Source organism: Cryptomeria japonica, chromosome 5, assembly GCF_030272615.1.
Source record: "Cryptomeria japonica chromosome 5, Sugi_1.0, whole genome shotgun sequence".
Taxonomy (NCBI): Eukaryota; Viridiplantae; Streptophyta; class Pinopsida; order Cupressales; family Cupressaceae; genus Cryptomeria; species Cryptomeria japonica.
In genome coordinates, this window is record NC_081409.1 from 846,237,914 (window position 1) to 846,260,671 (window position 22,758).

General features: G+C 37.9%; 1 protein-coding gene across 6 annotated transcripts in view; it reads right to left on the minus strand.

The window, feature by feature from the left end:
* LOC131072453 (protein NUCLEOLAR FACTOR 1) overlaps window positions 1-22,758 on the minus strand; it is a 250,588-nt gene that overhangs the window by 71,381 nt on the left and 156,449 nt on the right. For 5 of the 6 annotated variants that reach the window (XR_009372778.1, XM_058008617.2, XM_058008618.2 and 2 more), the window contains exons 14-17: window positions 17,793-17,852; window positions 17,553-17,591; window positions 17,353-17,441; window positions 17,095-17,159 (exon numbers count right to left, since the gene is read on the minus strand). Coding sequence is in view for 5 of the 6 variants with exons in the window: in XM_058008617.2 (XP_057864600.2) it covers window positions 17,095-17,159; window positions 17,353-17,441; window positions 17,553-17,591; window positions 17,793-17,852 (253 nt within the window). In the remaining variant the exon portion in view is untranslated. The remainder of the gene's footprint in view (window positions 1-17,094; window positions 17,160-17,352; window positions 17,442-17,552; window positions 17,592-17,792; window positions 17,853-22,758) is intronic. The other variant, XM_058008619.2, reaches the window with a different exon arrangement.

Sequence of the window (22,758 nt, forward strand, 5' to 3'; positions counted from 1 at the left end):
TTTCTCGCTTCTAAGGTATTATTCAAGTTGGTTTCGCACTTTATTCCAATATTTTCCTAGCGTTTTGCTCATATTTTTGGAAAAATTGCCTAAGTCCAGTCTAAATTTGAAGTTTCTAAGTGATTTTGAGTGGTTAAAATGATAAAATCTTAAGGGAAATCCATATTCCAGGGATTAGAGGGTCAAATTCCATGCTAGAGGTGCTTTTCCCCTCACATTCCAAACTACCCAACCCATTCCCCCACTCAAAATCCATACTACACATGGGTTTCCCCTGAAATCCATATTGGCTATTATTTTCCACCACTGTTTATCCATACCTAGATCGATTTTCCCCTGGAAGTGCTAAAATTTGGCTAAGTGTCAGGATTTATCCAGATTGCCATCGATTTTCCACCAGGAGTGCAGACTAGAGTGCAGACTAAAGTGTGGACAAAGTTAAGAATGATTCCATGCCTAGGTCGATTTTCCACTAGGATATTTGTGACAAGTGACAACCAATTTTTGTCCGGATTTTCATCCAGGTAGACCGATTTTCCACTGAGAGCATTTTTAAGAGTTTTGAGTTCGGATTTTCATCCAGACTCAGGTCGATTTTCCACCAGGGAGTATTTTTCCAAGTTAAGTGAGTTTGGAGTGTGGATTTTTCAATCCAGACTGCCATCGATTTTCCCCTGGGGAGTTTTGTGTGCATTTTTGATGAAGTTATGCATGGATTTTTATCCAAGCTAGGATCGATTTTCCCTTATGGGGAATTTTTGACAATTTTAATGATTTTTAAAGGGATTTTTCAATCGCAACCCAAGTCGATTTTCCCTTGGAGGCTTAATTTGAACTTAAATTGCAATATTTTAATAAATGAGCCCCATTTTTAATTGCTTTTGAATAATTATTAATGATTATTTAAAATTTTAAAAGCAAAATTTAATAACTTGCAATAATCATTTAATATTTTAACCTTCTAGAAGCAAGTTAGGTTTTTACCAAGCAAGTATTTAAGCAAGTGTTTTATCCCACATTGCTTGTGTGGTGAAAGTAAGAGGTAAAAGCAAGTATAAGAGAGGAGCCTTAGCATTATTTTATTATTAAATCTGCCAAGTGTCTCCATGAAAGGCGATTTTTGTCCAAGTTGGGTGTATTTTAGCAAGTAATTGAAGTGAAGTGTTGGGTTAAGGATTCTTTCCTCTATTTTTTCCAGCTTGCTTATCTATTTCCCTTTGCTTCCATTAAAGACCAGTTCCAGAATTTCAATTTTCCAAGTTTGGCCATTTTTTTTTTGCAAATTTGGTGAAAGGTGGCGATTTTGTGTTTGGAGACTTGGGCAATATTTTCCTCCATTTTTTGCTTGTTGTTCCAAACCTCCATTGTTGCAGATCAAGGTTGCCATTAATAACATTTTCAGAATTTGATTTTGGCGCCTTAGTTGGGAGAATTTCGATTTTATTTGGGAGGTGTTTTGTGCCACATTTTGGTGGATTTCCATGCATTTTTGGTGGCTGCCATCATTTCCAACTTGCTGATTCGCTCCAGATCTGAGGTTTGCTTCAGATTTGACCTCCACTAATGGCTGCCATTAATTTTCAGACTTAAGTTTTTATTGCCCAGGCAATTCCAACTTAGGCAATTTGCATTTGGAGATATCTTGTGGAGTTTTCTATGCATTTTTAGAACCATCTTATCACTATTGCAGGTCTGAAAACTCCATTGTTAGGTCTTCAGAAATTTTCATTTCTAGCCACCTAACCATTTTGGCGATTTTGCTTGGAGCTGATTCCTTAGCCATTTTTTCATCATTTTCAGGGATTTTTAACTACTTTGCAAGGTGCTCGTAAGTCTGAAGTAACCAATTTTCAGACTTGTCCTCAGAAATTAATTTTTTACCAGCCACACTTACATTCTTGAATATGATTGTTTTCATCATTAAAACTGATTTTTATCAAGTTTATGCACATTTTTGAAGATTGCAACATGTTTTAGAAGTCTGATTTTCAAGTTGTCTTCAGAATTGTTGACCTCCATTGTTGACTGCGGAAGGTGTCTTTAGACATACTTTGTGTGAAAACACAACCTTTCACACCTCTCCTTAGTCATTGTTAATCCGGTATACTCCTTTGCATTTTAGCTTGCATATTTTCTAAGCATTTTCTAAGCATAAGGAGCTATCAATGAATTTTATAAAAGGTTTCCATGCCTTAGTGTTGTCACACTTTGAACTTAATTGCTAAAATTTACCAAGTGTATGGATTATTTTCCTGACTCCATGCTCTAATTAGTTAAAATCTTTAGAAAGTCAGGAATTTTATTAAAAGGACATTATTTATTTTCCTAAGTTTAACTTCGAGCTTCGTACAGGTGCGATGTCAAAGTCTAGATATAAGGAAAGGAAAGAACTATTGAAGATGCTAGAGACTAGATTTTATCCAGAGCTTAAGATTTCATCTAGATGGAAGGAGATCACAAATACAAACATGCATTTCCTAGACTTCGACCAGATGTAGCGTCGGAGATCAGGTTCCTTCCCCAACATATGCGAACATTATGAAGAGTGGCATTTTCCATGCCACTGGATTTCCACAATCCATACAGTGCAGCGAGCTTATCCTGGAGTGTGCATGATGTTACAATCCGCTCACAAGAATGATCAAGACTCCTAAGGGTGTTGTCATCGCCTAACTTGCTGAGGATGCTATTGCAGAGGTGTTCAAAATTTCACGCGGAACGGACATGAAGGATGTGACCAAGGAGGAATATGCAGAAAGATACACGAAGAAGATGGGTGCATGCAAGAATTTGATTAACAAAGAGTGGATGATTGAGCCTAGGTCTCATCATTCCAAGGCTCCCAAGACACTCATGTGCATAGATTTTAAGGAGTATAGTGATTTCATATTCCTACACAACAGAGTGATGGGGATGCCGCAGGGAGCAATATTTGATGGATGGATGTTCTACTTCATCCAGGATTGTCTTAGAGGAACACTAATAAATTGGTCGAAGATTATAAGTGACAACCTAGATTTTCAGCTGAGGAATGTAGAGCAATCCAAGTCATTCGCCATAACTTCTTACCTAGTATACTTGCTTGCACGGTTTGTTTCATAGAGAGGATTAATATGCAAAGGTGAAATTGGGAATGGGCAAGGACAAGTCCGGAGTCATGAATGCTACCCCCAGCTGAGCACGTATAGAATTGAAGACTATAAGAGAGTGAATGATGCGTTCACTATGTACATCACACGGATGCTGCAAGGTGGAATCCACAAAAGATTGTCCAAGGAGGCAACAAAGTTAATAGAAAAATATGGATCATGGTAGATATAGTTTCCCACTTTCACATACCTCAGGATTCATGGGTTTCAATCCGAACCCTACAGTCTTCCTAGGTATCTGACTAACAGAATGATCTTGTTGGAAGTAGTGAGACAACTTCTAGAGTTCGATGTTATTCAGAGAGAGAATCACAAGACTGGCATGACATTCCCTATTTCAGTTGGGAAGACATCAGAGGTTTGCTAGTCCGCCATAGCCGCTAGCACTGCGAGTGAGGAGCTTGCATTCTATTGATTTGCTACATATAAGAAGAGAGAAAGATTTGATCCAGAGAAAGATTTGATCCAGACAAGAAGGTCGGAAGGATCAGGGGAGAGAAGTTCATTCACAAAATTGACATAGAAGATTATTGGGCCAACCTGATGGACGAGCAAGCAGTGAAGAAAAGAATGTGGTCCGGAATGTCAGTGGATTTCACGAGGAAGTGTGGACTTTTCCTCATTCTTGATCAGGTATTAGATGATAGAGATCATACACATCCACAGTATGAGAGTGAAATGAAGAAGGCAATCTTCTTGCCAAATTGGTTAGAGTCAGAAGAGATTGACCTGAATATATTGATGAGAGAGGTCTTGAATTTCTCCCGCATATGGGTAGATATACAGATGAATAAGTTAGTTGACATGGGTGTTCCCTTCACTTATGAAAGGATGAAGCCGAAAGAGTCTACTTCCGAGGATGATCAAAGGACTATCAGTGATGTCAGGATTCATGCAGACGAAGAGAGTCAAGCTCCCAAGAGAAGGAAGAACACATCAGGAGAAGTCAAGGCCAGAGGGAAGAAGATTGAGGAGGTGAAGAAGAAACAAAAAACTATCATTCCTCCACTTATCATTCCTTCATCCCCTCCTAGTGTCTCATCAATCGAAGTGATTGAAGTAACAAAACAGAACAAGGAGACTCAACAGTGTTCCAACACAGTGATACTACTAGAGAATATTCAGGAGTTCCATGCCACAGCAACATCTGCACCTCTCAATGATAATAATGATCAGCTGGAATCCCCTACTGTCCTTTTGGAAGTTAGTTTGGGAAATGAGGTATATGATTGGACCAAGAATAATCTTGATGATAATGAGGATGTTATTGTAATCACCCAATTATTTTTTTATTTTTATTTTTAGGCCAACAATAGTCATCAACAAGAAGATAACCCGTTAAGGTTAGAAATCATAAACTGAAACATGCTGGAAAAGCAACCCTTCCACTTTCTGATCACCAAGTGCCCAATGTGGGAAGGTGAGAGCATACGGTGTTGAGGGGATTGGTAGCTCAATTAACTGAAAACAATACAATACTTGGGTGGCAAGCCAACCCCTTCCGCTTATCCAGTGGGAAAGCAAGAAAACTTGGCGGTGAACCAGCCAAGTGAGACACACAAAGATACAAATCACTCAATCGCAATATTTCAGCGAGAGGACTGGAATTACATAACAATCTTAACTCAATCGCTTATGAAGCGGGAGGACCATTACACTCAGACATCACTCGACCACTTATGCAATGGGAGGACTGAAATTACAATTTGCTTGATAATAGGCGGCAAGCCAACCTCTTCCACTTTTCAGCGGGATGAGAATTACAAATCAGAATTGGTTAGTAGTACTACTACTTAACCTTGCAAAAATTAAGATGATATGAGAAGAGAGTAATGCTGAATATCCAAATGAGAACATGAAATTCTGATAACAATAAATCTACAGGCTGGAATTGCAAACCAGCAGCCTAAGGAATCACTAAAAAACTCACAACTCTCTCAACACATAGCCAAATCACCCAAAATCAATCCCAAACCCACACTAGACTAGCTACGATGACAACCAACCAAAGACAAGCTACCATATATCCCTTATTAATTTTGCACGCATCCCAATGCACTTCAGAAACCCACGCCAAGCTTAGGAATTTCGATTGTCTATTAAATTCAAAGCTCAACCAAAGATGCCACAAACTTACAATGTATATTGCCAGTACTGGGAAGGATGAAAGAGCCAATACCCATAACGGTCAATCGCTTCAGCTGAGAGGTATGATTGAAAATGCACTTCAGCCACAGGCAAACCAGCAAGTTCCAAAATCGCTCCAACACCAAAAATGACTAAGATACGCACTGAGAGTATAGTAGATTACAACACGCAACTAGGTACTATGTTTCAAGTACAAAACAGGGAAGCACTAGGGAGACGCACTTCGAAGCCTCAAAAGTTCTGACTCCAATCCAGCAACATAACATTGCAAATTTTCAAGATATCAAGAAAGGAAGCCCAAGGCTCTTATTTATAACCTCACACCACCAAATTCAAATGCAAATTGCTTCAAATTCATCTTTCCCCATTTGCATTTCATTACATCTCACGTGGACCCCAAGAGTGGCGCCATTCCACAAGTCAAACCTCACGCCAAAAAGGAAGGACCACGATTTTCACTTGGCAAACACTTGGGATGAAAATAAAATAATATCTCCCTTAATAATTTGACATCCCCTTCTTAGACATAAATTTCGCCTAGCACTTAGGAGATATTTAGGCATTATTCCCAAAGTCAATAAATCAGTAGTAATTAATCAGATTAATTAAATATTAAACCTTAGGATAAGGAAATAATATTTAATTATGTCACATATGACTCCCGTATTGATTATTGTCAAAACCAAGATGAAGCTGAGCCAGGAAGATCACTGAACTGCTGCAGGATCAGGACCCTGTCCATTGCCAGAAATAGAAATATGCCATATTGCCACTTACTAAAAATAGTAAGTCATGAACTACTGCTCCGAAAAGCATGATCTTCGCGCCTAGTGACAGAGAATGGAGAGCTCAATAGGACAATATCACCAGAATAGCCATTCCTTGACTTACTAAAAATAGTAAGTTCTCGCCTCATCAATGTTGGACCCTCATTCTTCATTCCACCTAGCCTACAGGTCTCAAGAATAGGCTAATGGACCATTGGGAGGTCATCAACGAGAAGGGGACATTACAGTTATCTCGGCATTGAGAGGACTTGATCGAGAAACATGTCTCGATGATGGTATGGAGATGGGCACTATTCCTGAATGGCTAATGAGAAGTATGGAAAAAAGTAAACAAATGATAGAGGTACAGCCTATTGACGACATTGATGACTACCTAGCTAGGAGTGCTAAGGAGAATGAGCCCAAGAGAGCAGAGGTTTTGTCGCACATAGCTAGAGATGAGACAGGAATGCGGATTGCACAGATTGTTGTTCCTATTGCAGGCGTGACAGCGGACATTGCTACTCCTATGGATTTCCAGATCACTTCAGTTGCCCTTGGTCGTACATCCAGAAAGCAAGAATTTCAGGAGGTTGGTGATAACCTCAAGGCAATTGATGCAAGGTTAGACAAAGAGATTGCGGAGAAATTAAGGTGTAGAGAAGAGAATATTAGACTTAGAGAGTATATTGCAAGGACAAGGCGTGGAGATCCCACCCTTATTTCCCCTATTGTAGTTGACCATGGAATGCATTCACACTGTGAGGTAGCAAGAGGTACACTCTCGAAGGTGGAAAAGTGGATTGAGAGCGCAAGAAAGCAGGCAGATGATTTCCTTACTCAATTTGTCCATGCATATGATAGGACAACAGGGCTCGTATTCAGAATCCAGTATTTGGAGGGAGTTTGGGAAGAATTCCGGCCTATCCAAGACAAGACTATTCCACGCCTCCAGGCTTTGAAGAGGATTCCTAATTCAACCTTGGTCAGTGAGAACATTGTGCACAATGGAGACAGATATGATTTCCATGGCTGGTATTGTTCATTAGCCATGAAGAAATCAACTTATGAGAACGCCCAGTCGAGTTGTATGGAGATGGAAGGATTAATTCAAGACATTCAAATGAAGATCCTTGCCTCGATTGAAGAATTATTGGGTGTTGATGTTAGTGATGCTAGTGGTTTACACTTAGCCGAATTAAGAGACAAGATGAAATTTATGTATTTTTGCCAGTTGAAGAAGAGTCAGATAGATGACTTGGTCTCTTTGTTGATTCATGTTCATAGTTCGCAGAAGCTCATGCCAGAATGGGAGAATACTTTGAATGCTTGCTCGGATTCACTAGATGTGATTGATTTACTACAGGATACCTTGCCTAACATTTCCATGGAGGAGTTAGATTCAATATTGGCTAGATTCTTGAAGTATGCTAGGAGAGAGAGATGCAGGGAGGAATCTTCTAGAAGATTCCCTATTTGATGACTAGGTATCTTTTCATTGGGCAATATGTTGATGGCACCATTTTTGATGTAACCCTAATAAGGGCAATTCTAGGGTTTTGTTGGCATGATCTCGGTCGTTGATCTTAGATCAATCTTGGCCATCCATTTTGTAAGAGACTCTATAGATGCCTCCTTGTCTCTCATTTGTAGGAGAGTTTTTGTAGAATTGCTGGTATATGCTGCAGCTATTTGAATCTTAATCATTGTTCAATTGTTGGTGATTTTGCTCTTCAAGTGTCGTATTTGCATTCATGGATCTCAATTCCTCCAAGTTAGATTAGAATTTATTTTCATGTATGTTAGATTGAGTGGAAGATTTGTTGAATTTGTTTGTGTGGAATCCTTAGTCCATACCACTAGCCTCTTGCCACTGGTAAGTGCGCCTTGTGTGGTCAACTGGAATTTTAAGTAAGCTTAACTTCAACTATTACGCGTCCCTTGACAAGCATCAACTTGGATGGTGTCAACGTTTGATGGTGATAGCTTGAAAATCTTTAAGTATACCTTAGATGATTGCACTAAACTTGTGTCAATACCTGATTGTGAGACCTTGCCTGGTATGATTCCACTAAATCCATTCATCATTTCTTACATTCCTAGGCTTAGAATAGATTTCTTGAACCCTATTCCTTTTCCCCATTTTTTTTAAGAAGTAAATCCAGAGCCATATTAATAAATCTTAAGTTGTCAACACACCTATTCCGCATCATTCATGATAACCCAAACATTTGCGTAAGTCCCCAAGTGAACACAACAATTCACATCGACCATTGTGTTACCCACTCATCAAGACCTGACATGTAGAAACCTTGGAATCATTTTAGTTGATCTCATTCTTAGCATTTGAGGTGATTTTGTTCAAGAGAGGGTAAATTACCTTGGTATTTTATTCTGAAATGTTTTGTGCATAAAAAACACATCAACAAGTATGTATTCTCAAATTCTGACCATCCAGCTAATTCATTCTAAGGGGGTGCAGCGTATGAATGTTCCAAACATTTAATTTTACTCCCATCAAAATAAGGCATGGTGATCTTCCCTAGAGTATGTTGATAATCATTCCGTGCTGGAGTGTGGTAATCATTCCTCCCACCATTCCTCCTACCCCTCTGATTCATAAACTGATCAAAAGACTACATATCTCTCAAGTCAGGAGGTAAGGTAGTGTACTCTAGATATGCTTGTCATTCTTCATCTGCATAAGGTACAGGTGCAGCAACCTGTGGTTGTTCTTCACGTGGAGTGAAGGTAGGAGGAAGAGGTCTAGAGGCTGATCCTCTAGTGTGCGCATCCCGCTGATTGACTGTCCTTTCTCTCCCTTCCACTTCATTGAGGCTACCTCTCCGACTGTCTTCCCTTGAATTGCTTGTTCGGTTTTGTTCATGTTGCTGATGTATTTGATCTATTTTCCCTAGCAACCGGGACATCATGTCAATCATGGTGTCGAATTTTCGTTCCATTCTTGCATCTTTATCCTCCTTGGCCATGTTCAAAACTACCTTATCTTTTTCTTTCTCTCTTAATGCCTCCGAAAAAGTGTCGACTTCAAGTACCTGTGGAATGTTATATTGCTGCCTTCGTTGTTCCCCGTTGTAGTACCTTGCCTCTCTCTCACTCATCAATCACAGGATGGCAGGATCTTGGCTCTGATACCACTGTAATATCCCTGGTAGTGGCATGACTGAAAATACAAGGAGTATTTATGAACAATTGCCTGTCCACTCTGCTGTTATGAAGTTTGTGTCTTGCTGACGTGTTGTCTCAGAAAATTCAGATTGGTATGGAGGACATCAAACACATGTTTCTCATGTAAGATCAACAATAATGACTTCTAATTGTTAAGACCAGTGCCTAAAATACATTTGCCATTACTTATAGAGTTCTAAGCCACAAACAAACTCCTACAGCATGCTGATATTATGACAAACAGTTGGTAAGTAACCTCAGAGCATTCATACATGAAGATGCAACTCAATTCCTTCCTTATTACCAAATGGTGTTCAATGAATCCATACAATGATGATATGAAGACCGCCACTCAACGTACTTATGACTCACAAATTTCTGAGCACCTTGGCAACCATGGATATTATAGCTAACTGATTACAGTACATAGGATGATATCAATGCACATGATGAAATTTGCCTTGTAGGAGAGTTGAAGAAGCAAGCGATACCCTTGGGTTTTGACCCCACACAATGCCAAATTAATTGGTCTTCAGAATCGTCCCTGCTGCTGCTGGACGAAGGTCTGGAACATCAGTAAGTGATAGCTGCAAGTCCATCATACATCTACTAAAATGATCGCCCTTCCTTGACAAGTGAAACGCTGCCTATCTTGTTGACTTTGGATGCCAAATGAGAGAGAGATGAGCAAAATCGATAACCTTAGAAGCTGATTGGTTCAATGCTGATCAGATTGGTTTAGCACTGGTTTGTCCAACAAATTCCCCTCCAAATGTCATTAAAAGAATCACCTTACGCCTCCAAATATATCGCTGGCATCCATAATGGAATTCGATGCTTTAATGCTGAATAATGAGTGAAATCGTGGGTTTCTACTGATTTGATTCAGACCTGAAAATCAGTTGATCTTCACACAAATCTATCTTTAATCAGCAGCTAATGAAATCACCTTAAGTCCCCAAAGTTGCCACTACCTCCAATGTGTGTTATGCTGCATTTAGTGATAACATTGGACAAAATCATGGTATGTGGGTCTGATCCAATTATGCTTCGGAACTGAGATTTACACCTGAAATCACCACAAAGCTCTCCCAAATGCTTCTGCAAAATCGGCCAATTCCTTCCACAATTGTTGAGACATGGACCAGCTAGGACTCGAACCTAGGACCTTCCATACGCTGCTGGAGTTCTCTACCACTGAGCTATTGGCCCCTCTTGGACCAGTCCATCGTCGGTCCGGGTGTGGCTTATTTCCAACACCAACACCCCCCCTTAAGCCACACCTCTTGTGTGCTTGGGGCTCCTAGCCTGGACCTGGCTCTGATACCATGTTGAGACATGGACTAGCTAGGACTCGAACCTAGGACCTTCCATACGCTGCTGGAGTGCTCTACCATTGAGCTACTGGCCCCTCTTGGACCAGTCCATCGTCGGTCCAGGTGTGGCTTATTTCCAACACCAACAACAATAATGATAAAAAATTCTTTGAAGCTGAATGTGACTTCCAAAAATATCTTCAATGTAAGCCCAAGTAAATTGGCCTTTGGCCACTAATGAAAGCTCAATTAAGATGACTGAAATATCACCTCCTCAATGCAACCCCTCGAGAGATCTTCCACTCCCTCAGTTATGCAATCTATGGGATTTTTCGTTCCCAAAGATTATGATCTACAGACAACTCTCGGTTCTACAAAACCCAATCAATTATCAAATCCAATTCCAAGTATGCCTTGAAGCTTCATCTTGATCTCCCTTTATACTTTTTCACTCCAACATCCAGAAGCTTCTAGAAGTGATTTGATGAAATAATATTTAATTAGTCACTTTTATTAAATTAATTAAATATAAAGTCATCTTTTAATTTTTAATTTATTTGATAACTTTATAAATAATTAACTTAATATCATTAATTCAAATAATTAATCAAGCTATCCATAAAATATATCAATAATTTGGACAACTTAATTAATTAAATTAATTAATTAATTCTTCTTCAAAATGGGGACATTACACTTATGTTTCATGGGGAAGTGTGTAATTCTTAAATAGTCTTTTGGTATATTTGAGTTGGTTTTCTAACAGAGGTTGGTGCCTCAGCTGATCAGAGAGTTGGTGCTCACTTTTGTATTCTAGGTTGATGCCCATTTGTTAATGAGAGATATTGTATGTCGTGGTTTTTTACCCGAAAGGTTTTTCCACGAGAAATCTGGTGTTTGCGTCTTGATGGTTGCTCTCTTAAAGTTTTTATGTGGTTTCATGCATTCAACAGTTTAAAAATTTGAAATGTTGATTCAGCCCCCCCTCTCAGTATTTCCTGTGTGCTCTTCAATTTTCTCCCACTAGGGTTTTGTTGATGTGTCTTTTGTACACGACCAAACATAGAATAAAATACCTAAAGGTACCTTATCCTCTCTTGAATAAAGCTTCCCCGAATGCTGAAGATCTCGCAAAAGGATCAATTGGAGTAGCTCCAAGGTTCTGATTGTAGGTTCTCTACGTGTGGATAAGCTCTTGCGGTATGATGTGATTTTGCTAGAATCACAAGGGGACTTACATTCGATGACCAGAGCGTCTGATTTGCTTTGGATACCATTGCAACGTGGGTCTTTACTGATCCTTGATTTTGGAAAAAAAGAAAAAGGATAAGGGTTTGAACGGGATCTATTTCTAACACTAAGAATGTAAGAGCAATGAATGACCTTTGATGAAATTCTAACTAAGTCTTGCTTTGACATCCTAGGACCATCTCCACAAGATTAGTGCGATCTTCTGAGGAAAGCTTTATGATCTTTAGATCACCGCTACAAACATAGATGCCGTCAGGTTGATGCATATCAATGAACAAGCGATAATTGAAGTTAAGCTTAAGCTGAATGATTCCAGTTGACTACGCAAGGCAAGTCTGCAATCAACAAACTGCTATTAGTATGGATATACAAATTTCATCGTTGATCATAAAAATTTCTTCCATTCATCTAATAACATGAAATCAAATTTGAGAAGTATAGAGACCATGCAAATTGTTGAGTCGACACATAAAATTCACCATTTCTTCAATGAAATTTACAAGTCTTTTGCAACAATGTCTTGGCAACAATCTTTGCCTTCTCTTTCTACTCTACTCTAACTATTTCCTATTCTTTTACTACTAACTATTCTCTGTTAACCCTTACAAATGAGGAGCCAGGGCTTTATATAGAGAACCCTTTACAAACGGACGACTCTAATTGACTTAGAATCAATGGCTGGGATTACAAGATAGAAATCCTAATTAGGGTTTGTTATAACAAACTTCCTTAGCCAATGAAAATTACATTGCAGGAGTGAGGACAAATAGGAAGCAGGGGTAGGTACACTGAAGTTTGTGCCACCTCTGATAAATTAGATACCTTGAATCTGGTCATGCTAAGGTGGACCAATCCGACCAAAGGAATGATGATTGGCATGCCACCTTGTCTAACGCTTGTGACTTGGTTGATCCTCCTTTGTCTCTGACGTGATAAATGATGTACTTCCTTTACTCCCATGCTTGATGAGGTTTCCTTATTGTCAAGTCTTCTTGCTTCGGTAGCATATCTCGCCTTTCTGTGTTGGCAAAGCCTTTCTTTGTCATCTTGTGGTTCATTAGTGTGGCGAAATGAAGGTTTTGGAGATGGCTGGCAACTTCTTGAACACCTGTAGTCTTCCAACGCTTCAAAACACCTTGAGTCCACCTTTATGCCTTGGGAATGTCCTTGATGATGATGGACTGGAATAGGTCGTCCTTGTCCCAGCTTGGTCTCCTCCTATCTGCAAAATAAATCAAAGGATGATTAAGTACATATGACATATTCATTTCAACATAGCATTTTCCACCTTAAATCATTAATGAGAATACATCAAAATGGAATTTCGCTCAATATCCTCTCCAGGGACAGGCCCTATTAGAATTTCGCTCTGGACCCTTTGGAAGGATCCTTCATTTTCTTCATTCCAATTCACCTTCCAAGGCAAGAATACCTCACTCCAGCTTCAACCATGCCATAGGGATCAAAGTTTTGGCTTCACACAAGGAGAAAATAGGTGTTTTGAGGAATTTCGCTCTGGACCATTTGGAAGGGTCAGGAGCGAAATTCTTTCTTTGCTTGTTTTCTCTTACTTAGCTCCATTCTTCTCACTTTGTTGTACCTTGACTCTCCCTTTGGATCCTTCTCTCATGCTTGCAACACTTTGTTTGACCTCAAAATGGCTTGCTAGGAGAAATTCGCTAAAAATCATGGCCAGGGACATGACCTATTTAGGATTTCGCTCTGGACCCTTTGGAAGGGTCAGGAGCGAAATTCTTTCTTAGCTCAAAATCTTGGTCATTGGTGACCAAAATCCATTCAAGGGCAATCCTAGGGGCATCTCCCAACTTATCTCATCTTGATCAAGACTTGTTTCGACACAAATTTTGGAAGATAGAATAGGTTTTAGGATTTTTGCTCTGGACCCTTTGGAAGGGTCAGGAGCGAAATCCTTGTTCTTGAGCTCATTCCTTCATTCTTCCACTTCAATTCACCTCAAAGGTCAAGGAAACGTTACCCCATTCCTCTCTAGGCCATAGAAACCAAAATTTTGACTTCTTTTGAAGGGGAAATAGGTGATCTTAGGAATTTCACTCTAGACCCTTTGGAAGGGTCAAGAGCAAAATCCTAGTTTTTTCTCAATTCCTCCAAATTTGTTGATTCCTAGCAACTCAAAGACATGCCTAAGGATATCCCCAATCCCAATTCATCCTGACCCACACTTGTCTTGGCACAAAATTGAGAGAAAACAAAGGTTTTGGGGAGTTTCGCTCTGGACCCTTTGGAAGGGTCAGGAGCGAAATCCACCCTCTAGGCTTGACTCTTCATCTTTACAACTCCAATCTTCCTTGCAAGGCAAAAATACACCACTCCATTTGCATCCATGCCATAAGAATCAATGTCTTGACTTCATCCAAGATGAAAATAGGAGTTTTCAAGAATTTCGCTCTGGACCCTTTGGAAGGGTCAGGAGCGAAATTTATATTTTAGGCTAAAATCCTTCACTCCTTCACTTTTAGTCACTCCCTAAGGCAAAAACATGCTAATCCACTTCCCAACATGCCTTAGAAACTAAGAAATTGGTCTGAAAAATTAAGAAATTGAGGTCTATGGGGATTTTCGCTCTAGACCCTTTGGAAGGGTCAGGAGCAAAATCCATGTCTTAGGTCAAAATCTTCATTTCTCAATGCTTTCAATCACTTCCTAAGGCAAGAACATATCAATCTACCCCCACCATGTCCAAGGAACAAGGATTTTGGCCCAAACAAGGGAGAAAATAGTGTCTAGGGAGAATTTCGCTCTGGACCCTTTGGAAGGGTCAAGAGCGAAATTCCTCCTTATGCTCAAATCCTGACTTCATTTTCATATTTCTTCACTCCAAATAAGTGTTTTACCCTCAATAATGCTTGGGAATGAGTTAGTTCTAAGTTTGGATAAAAGTAGAATGTCTTATGGAGAAATTCGCTCTGGACCCTTTGGAAGGGCCAGGATCGAAATTGAAATTTGCTTTGGACCCTTTGGAAGGGTCTAGAGCGAAATTTGACATTTTGGTCTCTTCGTCAAGATTCATATATGGAATATAACATTTAAGTATAAGTGACATTTCCTTAATACTTTAAGTTATATTCCATTTATACTGTCAGGATGTTTGAGAGTGGTTTCGGACCTCCAGGAGTTATAATGCAAAATCTAGTTTTTGGAGGATTCTTCAATTTTCTAGACTTAGTCAATTTTCAGGACCAGGATGACATTCCAGACAATCAAATTTCAGGACATTTGAAGATCAAGATGACATTCCAGACTTCATCACTCACCAATTTGACCTAACTCAGATCTTCAAAGATGATATTCACTCACCAAGCTTCATTGACCTCCTCAAACTCAAACAAGACACAATTAGCAACAAGAGCAAAACCTTGTCCTAAGGAAGACTTTCAAAGATGACCCTAACCTAGAGCATCCACTGACTCACCTTTAGCTAAAACAAAGCCTGCTATCTTAGTGATCCCTCTGGCAACACTCAGCATGCAAAGGCTAATAGACAAAACCCTAAAAGACCTAGAAAAACAAACCCCAGAAAGCAAAAAGCAGGGGTCCCCATTTGCAATGGGGCGATGTGTGAATACGTCACAACAGGTTTCCACATAATTACTTCATGTGTTCATCTTGTGTTCCTTATTGCTAGATCTTGCATATGTGTTATTGGTAAGGTTGGTTAAGGTTTGAAATATTATTGTTGCCGTTAATTAAGTTACAAAAAATTAAAAGATTGTTGTTATACCGATTCATGCCCCTCTTAGTATAACTGAGTGCTCTTCAAGGCCTGTCCTCAAGATGTGGTTTATCACTGTCCTATAATAATATCAGGAATGATGTGTTTTGTTTATTGATACGTATTGAGTGTATGCACATGTCCAATTGTTGTTGGCCTTTTCTCTCGTTGTTAGGTGCATGTCTTGAACTGCACAGAATCCAATTTTAGGTTGAATGAACATGTTGATTGGGTAAAATCATACATTACTGAGACTATTTTCTAACATCATGTTGGCAATTAGTAGCCTTGAACAATTCAAGTGCCTCCATTTTTAAAGATAACATACTAGGGCATTCTGCCCTTGAAAAAAGAAAATATGTGTAATTTAGTGATACACATGACTATGAATCATCAGGTGCTATGGAGCATACTCATATCACCTCCCAAAGTGACGAATGACCCAAGGTAGAATACTGAGCATATAATTCATGAAGAGAACTCAAGTCCCCAGGAATTCCACCATTATAACTCCATCTTGCAGTCCTTTTAACACTTTGTTCTACTTATCTGCTCCTCTTTGGAAGAAATGCATCTTGTTTTACACCAGTAAACAAGAAACTCACATCAACCAAGCATCAATGGCACATAAAAGACTTCATATGAAAGCAAACCATGCAGCATTTATGCCTTAGATCCCAGTAGCAAAGAATTTATATCATTGCAAAAACCAGTAATTTCCACTTAACATGCATCACAAAATCCTCTCAAAAGATATTCAGCTCCCTTGGAGGGGGTGGTGAATTTTATTCGTGAAAAATCACAAAGCATTTTATTCCAAAGGAAGTCCATACCAAACAAAATACTGTATACCATAAAAGTTTGCAAATATCTCTGACCATTCAAGTGATCACTAAAATAGAATATAGCCAAGAAAGAGAGGTGATGAACAAATAATACTGATATGTCTGCAGCCATGCCCACAAGATCTTGTCAGACAAACATTTCCAGAAGACATGCAATATTGATTTATCTTGTTCATCACAAAAAAATAAAAAGTAAGATATGCCGGCCAGACTGGGGCTTCTTTTAACTACCAAATGTTGGTGAAAACTAACCACTCAGAGCATCATTCATTGGTTCCCATCACTTGTTTAGACATGGTGCAATAGGGAATTTATGTCTTTCTCTATCATATGGATCCCTATATTCTTGTTACTTACCACACCTTGATTTTATTTTGAATTTCCTACTTAAGGCACATTGGGCACTCCAATTATCCTATTTATTTCACCAACTATTATATTTGGCTATCCATTGACAATGGGACTAATTCAGTTCCAGTTACAATGCTAGATTTAAAGAAAATCATTTCATCTGTATTATGTAGCATCAAGAAACATTGAATCATCTAATCAGTTTTCAGTGTATTCCAAACCTGTAAACTACAAAAAATCACCAAGGAAATATACAGAATAAGAATGATTATTTATTTGAAGGAAAAAACTTCCCAATGCTTCTGAATCTGATGCCAGAATGAATACCTGCATTTACAAAATTTGATAGGATAATTGTCTGTCGATAATAACGTGCTTGTCCATTCAAATACCTAATTAAACAATAAAAACGCATGACAATTATTTTCCTAATACCCAGAAGTTGTCTGAAATTCTTAAAGAAAAGTATTAAAATATTTTCAATGGGAAGCATATAAAAAGGATATTCTATGATCATATTCAAGGACCATGTGCCTCCAAAAAACAATTATTTATAATTCAAAAAAATACCTTAAAGAAACTCACCATTCTCGGATGCGCATGAAATCAGTGCCATGCTGCTTGGTTGGTAATCGATTTAATTGGTCAACAACAGAAACAATATGAGACCAATTCTGCAAAAGGAAGAGGGTGATATAGTTTACAACACAAATGTTAGAAAGCAAAATAACATATATATTTAGCATCCTCACTGCAAAAGAAGGAAATGACAACATTAATAATACCTGCATCAAAATGACATCAGCATTGTCAATGACTAAAATCTGCACAATACAAAAACCTAGAGTTAATCTTAAATTGCTCAATCTTAGTAACACAGAAAAAAAAAACAAGAAATTCTATTTAATACCTTGAAACATAGCAGCATAGATGGAACTAAGCAATGTTTATTCATTAAATTTTAAATGTTCCTGAAATGAACCAAGAATGAATATATACAATAAAAAGTAGCATTCCATCTCTACCTCTATTGATGATAAGAAATCCACATCTTTATTCTTCTCAGTCTCCGCTTCTCCAATTCTCTGTACAGAATGAAGCATTTTCAGGACTTGAGCTATAAAACATATCAAAATCTAGAGTTCCTATACATTTAAAGACATACAAGAGAGCTTCCCACTTATGATAACATGATTAAGTTTTCAGGTTTCCTAAGAGCATCCTTTAGTTGATTACTTGGAGTCAAAAGTAAATAGTAAGCTAGTCAAGTGTCCAATTCAATGGATCACCTTTTGCTGATAATGAACTTAAAGAAAAAAGTTATAAAGAGGAAATGTTCAAGAATTCGTCTTATGAGGTGTGAGAATCCTTGGGTTTGCCCCACAATCACCTATAAGATTCCCTTTCTACCCTGAGCTGAAATTTTCTGATTTTGGTTTGTTTTCTTGTCTGATTTTCTTTGACCAGCGGAAGAGAGTGTTTGGATTTGGTTTGTATTTTGAGCTTTATGATGCCAAACAATAATACAATGCTTGAAATGGAAAATAAACACAACAATGACACTTTTTTTGGACTTTTCTACTATAAAATAATAGAATGATCAGGAAATCAGAATTCTGATTTTTATTCCAACAAACACCAATAACAAGAAATGGACAATTTATAACATCTAGAGTCACAATGGGCATACCAAGAGTCCAGCGTTGACCTGGAGGTGTACTTTTATTTGACTGAATGGATGAAAAATGCAATGTAGGAGCTTCTAGAGGGTTTCAACTGCTCCAAAGTGATTTATTCTTATCAACTACAATTATCTTAAACTTTTATTGCTGAAATAGGTAGATCTGGAACAAATCCCAAAAAGCTGCTAGGCAAGATCTCTGGATTTTGACTAATTCTCCCATTGATTTGCTCAAATCATCCACCTGTGTTGTGATTTTCTTGAGAAGGACATTTATTTCCTTATTCCTGCTGCTAACAATGAATTTCTAATCAATTTCAAACCCTGATCATTGCTGATTTATTTATTTGGCATCTTAGGAATCTCCAAAGTGTACGGCCTCCCTGGGCTGATTTGCACTTTAATTCATCATTTTTCAGCACTGATCTATCCTTCCACAACATTAATAATAATTACCATAACGTGATCTGCTAATATCAGTCAACAAACAACACCAAAAATGACCCAAATTGCTTCCTGTAAGCTGAATTGGTCACCAAATTGTTAGAAAATTTAAGTTAGTGCTTCATGTATGTGGGTAAATAATAATTATGTGAATAATTACTATCATATTAATGTTAGTATATAGTAATATTATTGTTATATTAACAATAATATATATTATGGTTTGAGTTGTTTTAATAACTCATATGGTTTGAGTTGTGTATTGTTACATGAGTAACAATCACAACTAAATAGGGAGGTTGTTCCCTATAAAATAAGATTAGTAAATCCTATATATATGTAAATAATTCCTGAATGAATAGATGGAGAAGCACATAATATTTGATTTTAATTTCTGCAGCCTCTGTTTGGCTAAGCCCAAATTTGTCTATATGGTATCAGAGCAGGTGTAAGTGTTTCCTATTTTGTTGTTTTGTCAAACTACAAAATAGTGACATGAAAATCTGATATTTCTAAAGTCTTGAGTGATCCCAATGATACTGTGATCTTCAATAATATTTTGTGACCAAGAGTAAATTCAGAAATCTTTGTTGCTTCCTACCAATAGCGCAATTGCACAGACCGGTGAGAAAATTTTTGGCTGACAAAGTTTTTCCCTTGCTGATCTCTGTCTTGGCCCATGTGGATATACTTAGTGGCTTGTCCATCTACGCGCAGTGGCTTCATTGTCAAATTACTTGGATCAGTCTGTGGCTTAAAATTCTTCTATCAGTTTTTTATTCTATTCTCAAGCCGCATTCAATCTAGCATTGATCTCTATGTTGTAAGGACATCCTATCATTTTTTTGGCTCAGCTTGGCGCCTTCATTACCCTGTGATTGGGTCTGAAAGTTTCCAATTTAGATTGGAATTTGCATTGATTTTCTTTTGCACTTCTGCTCAACAGACATATCTATTTGTGATCATTGTAGGGTTGGACCATGTAATGTCCCTACTAGTTAGAGATCACTGTCCTGCAAAACAGATTGTTAGAATACAACATATATATATATATATATATATATATATATATATATATATATATATATATATATAGATAAACTATTTTAACTTGCAATCTAACTTTAAAATGCTTAATTACATAATCACAATTCTCATCAATTAAAAAAGATACGAATGCCATACGAAGATATGTCCTTAGGCAACCGTGAGGCTCGCCTTCTTGGAACCCATCTTGGCTCCAAGCCCTCTAGGAAGTCGAAGGTGAATTCGACTCTTGTCTTGAATGTAATTTCTTACATCCAAGCCCTCCAGGAAATCTAAGGTAAATTCGATTCCTGTCTTGAATGTAATTTCTTACATCCAAGCTCTCCAGGAAATTGAAGGTAAATTCGATTCCTGTCTTGGATGTAATTTCTTACATCCAAGCCCTCCAAGAAATCGAAGTTTAATTCGATTCTTGTCTTGGGTGTAATTTCTTACACCCAAGCCATCCAAGGAGGATTCTATGTCCATTCCTTGCCTTAGGTGATGCACCTCATCACCCAAGTCCTCAGAGGGGACCGGCCAGATCCGTCTCTTCTTGGTTGAACTTAGTCAACCAAGCCATACATATGCATATAGGTATTTAGTATATATACTGCCCTAGGAAATGTCATAATCCATCCATTAGACTAAGGAAGTTTCCTCCCTATAGCCTCCATCATGTAATCACATTTATATTACATTTTACAATTTATTACTATTTTCCATTCCATATTCCATGTTTACATATTCCTAATTTAACATGTATTCCCTAACATATATTCAAAAAATATCCATTATCCAATATTTATATTTATCTATTAACCCTAACTATGCATTGAGATGTATTTATTAACATTTAAGAACCCTTCATTAACATATGTAATAAAATGTTCATTACTTATATTCATCAACATATGTATTAAAATATTCATTATTAATATTCATTAATATACGTATTAAAATATTCATTATTAATATTCATTAATATATATATTAAAATATTCATTAATATATGTATTAAAATATTTATTATTAATATTCATTAATATATGTATTAAAATTTTCATTATTAATATTCATTAATATATATATTAAAATATTAATTATTAATATTCATTAATATATATTAAAATATTTATCAACTATATTCATTTATATCTACATTCTGACATCACCATGTACATCACGAGGATGCTGCAAGGCGGAATTCACAGAAGATTGTCCAAGGAGGCAACAAAGCTAATAGAAAAATATGGATCGTGGTATATTCAGTTTCCCACTTTCACGTACCTTAGGATTCATGGGTTTCAATCCGAAACCTACAGGCTTCCTAGGTATCCTTCCGACAAAATGATCTTGTTGGAAGTGGTGAGACAACTTCTAGAGTTTGATTCCATTCAGAGAGAGAAGCATAGGACAGGCATGACATTCTCTAATTTAGTTGGGAAGACATTGGAGGTTTGTCAGTCTGCCTTAGTCGCCAGCACTGCGAGTGAGGAGCTTGCATTCTATCGATTTGCAACCTTCAAGAAAAGAGAAAGATTTGATCTCGATAAGAAAGTTGGAAGGATCCGAGGAGAGAAGTTCATCCACAAGGTAGACATAGAAGATTATTGGGCCAACCTGATGGACGAGCAAGCAGTGAAGAGACGAATGTGGTCCAGAATGTCAGTGGATTTCATGAGGAAGTGTAGACTTTTTCTCATTCCTGATCTAGTGTTAGATGATAGGGATCATACACATCCATAGTATGAGAATGAAATGAAGGCGGCAATCTTCTTGCCTAATTGGTCAAAGTCAGAAGAGATTGATCTGAATGTATTGATGAGAGAGGTCTTGAGTTTCTCCCGTACATGGGTAGATATTCAGATGAATAAGTTAGTTGATATGGGTGTTTCCTTCACTTATGAAAAGATGAAGCCAGAAGAGTCTACTTCCGAAGATGATCAGAGGACTATTAGTGATGTTATGATTCATGCAGACGAAGAGAGTCAAGCTCCCAAGAGAAGGAAAAACATGCCAGGAGGAGTCAAGGCCAGAGGAAAGAAGATTGAGGAGGTGAAGGAAAAGAAACAAAAGACTATCATTCCTTCACTCAGTGTCTCATCAATTAAGGTAATTGAAATAACAGAACAGAATAAGGAGACCCAACAATGTTCCAACACAGTGATACTACCAGAGAATATTCAAGAGTTACATGCCACAGCTACATCTGCTCCACCAAATGAGAATGATGATCAGTCGGGATCCCCTACTGTCCTTTTGGAGGTTAGTTTGGGAAATGAGATATATGATTAGACTAGGAATAATCCTGATGATGATGATAATGTTATCTCGGCATTGAGAGGACTTGATCGAGATATGTGTCTCGATGATGGTACGGAGATGGCTGCTATTCCTGATTGGCTGATAAGATGTATGGAAAAGAGTAAGAAAATGATAGAGGTACAACCTATGTATAACATTGATGATTACCTAGCTAGGAGCAATAAGGAGAAAGAACCCAAGAGAGCTAAGATTTTGTCGCACATAGCTAGAGATGAGACAAGAATGCGGATTGCACAGGTTGTTGTTCCTATTGGAGGTGTGACAACGAACATTGCTACTCCTATGGATTTCCAGATTACTTCAGTTGCCCTTGGCCGTACATCAAGAGAGGAAGAGTTTCAGGGGGTTGGTGATAGCCTTAAGGTGATCAACGCCAGGTTAGATAGAGAAATAGAAGAGAAGGAGAAGTACAGAGAAGAGAATATAAGACTTAGAGAGTATATTGTGGGGATAAGGCGTGAGAATCGCACCCTTATTTCCCCTATTGCAGTTGATCTTGGATTACATTCACA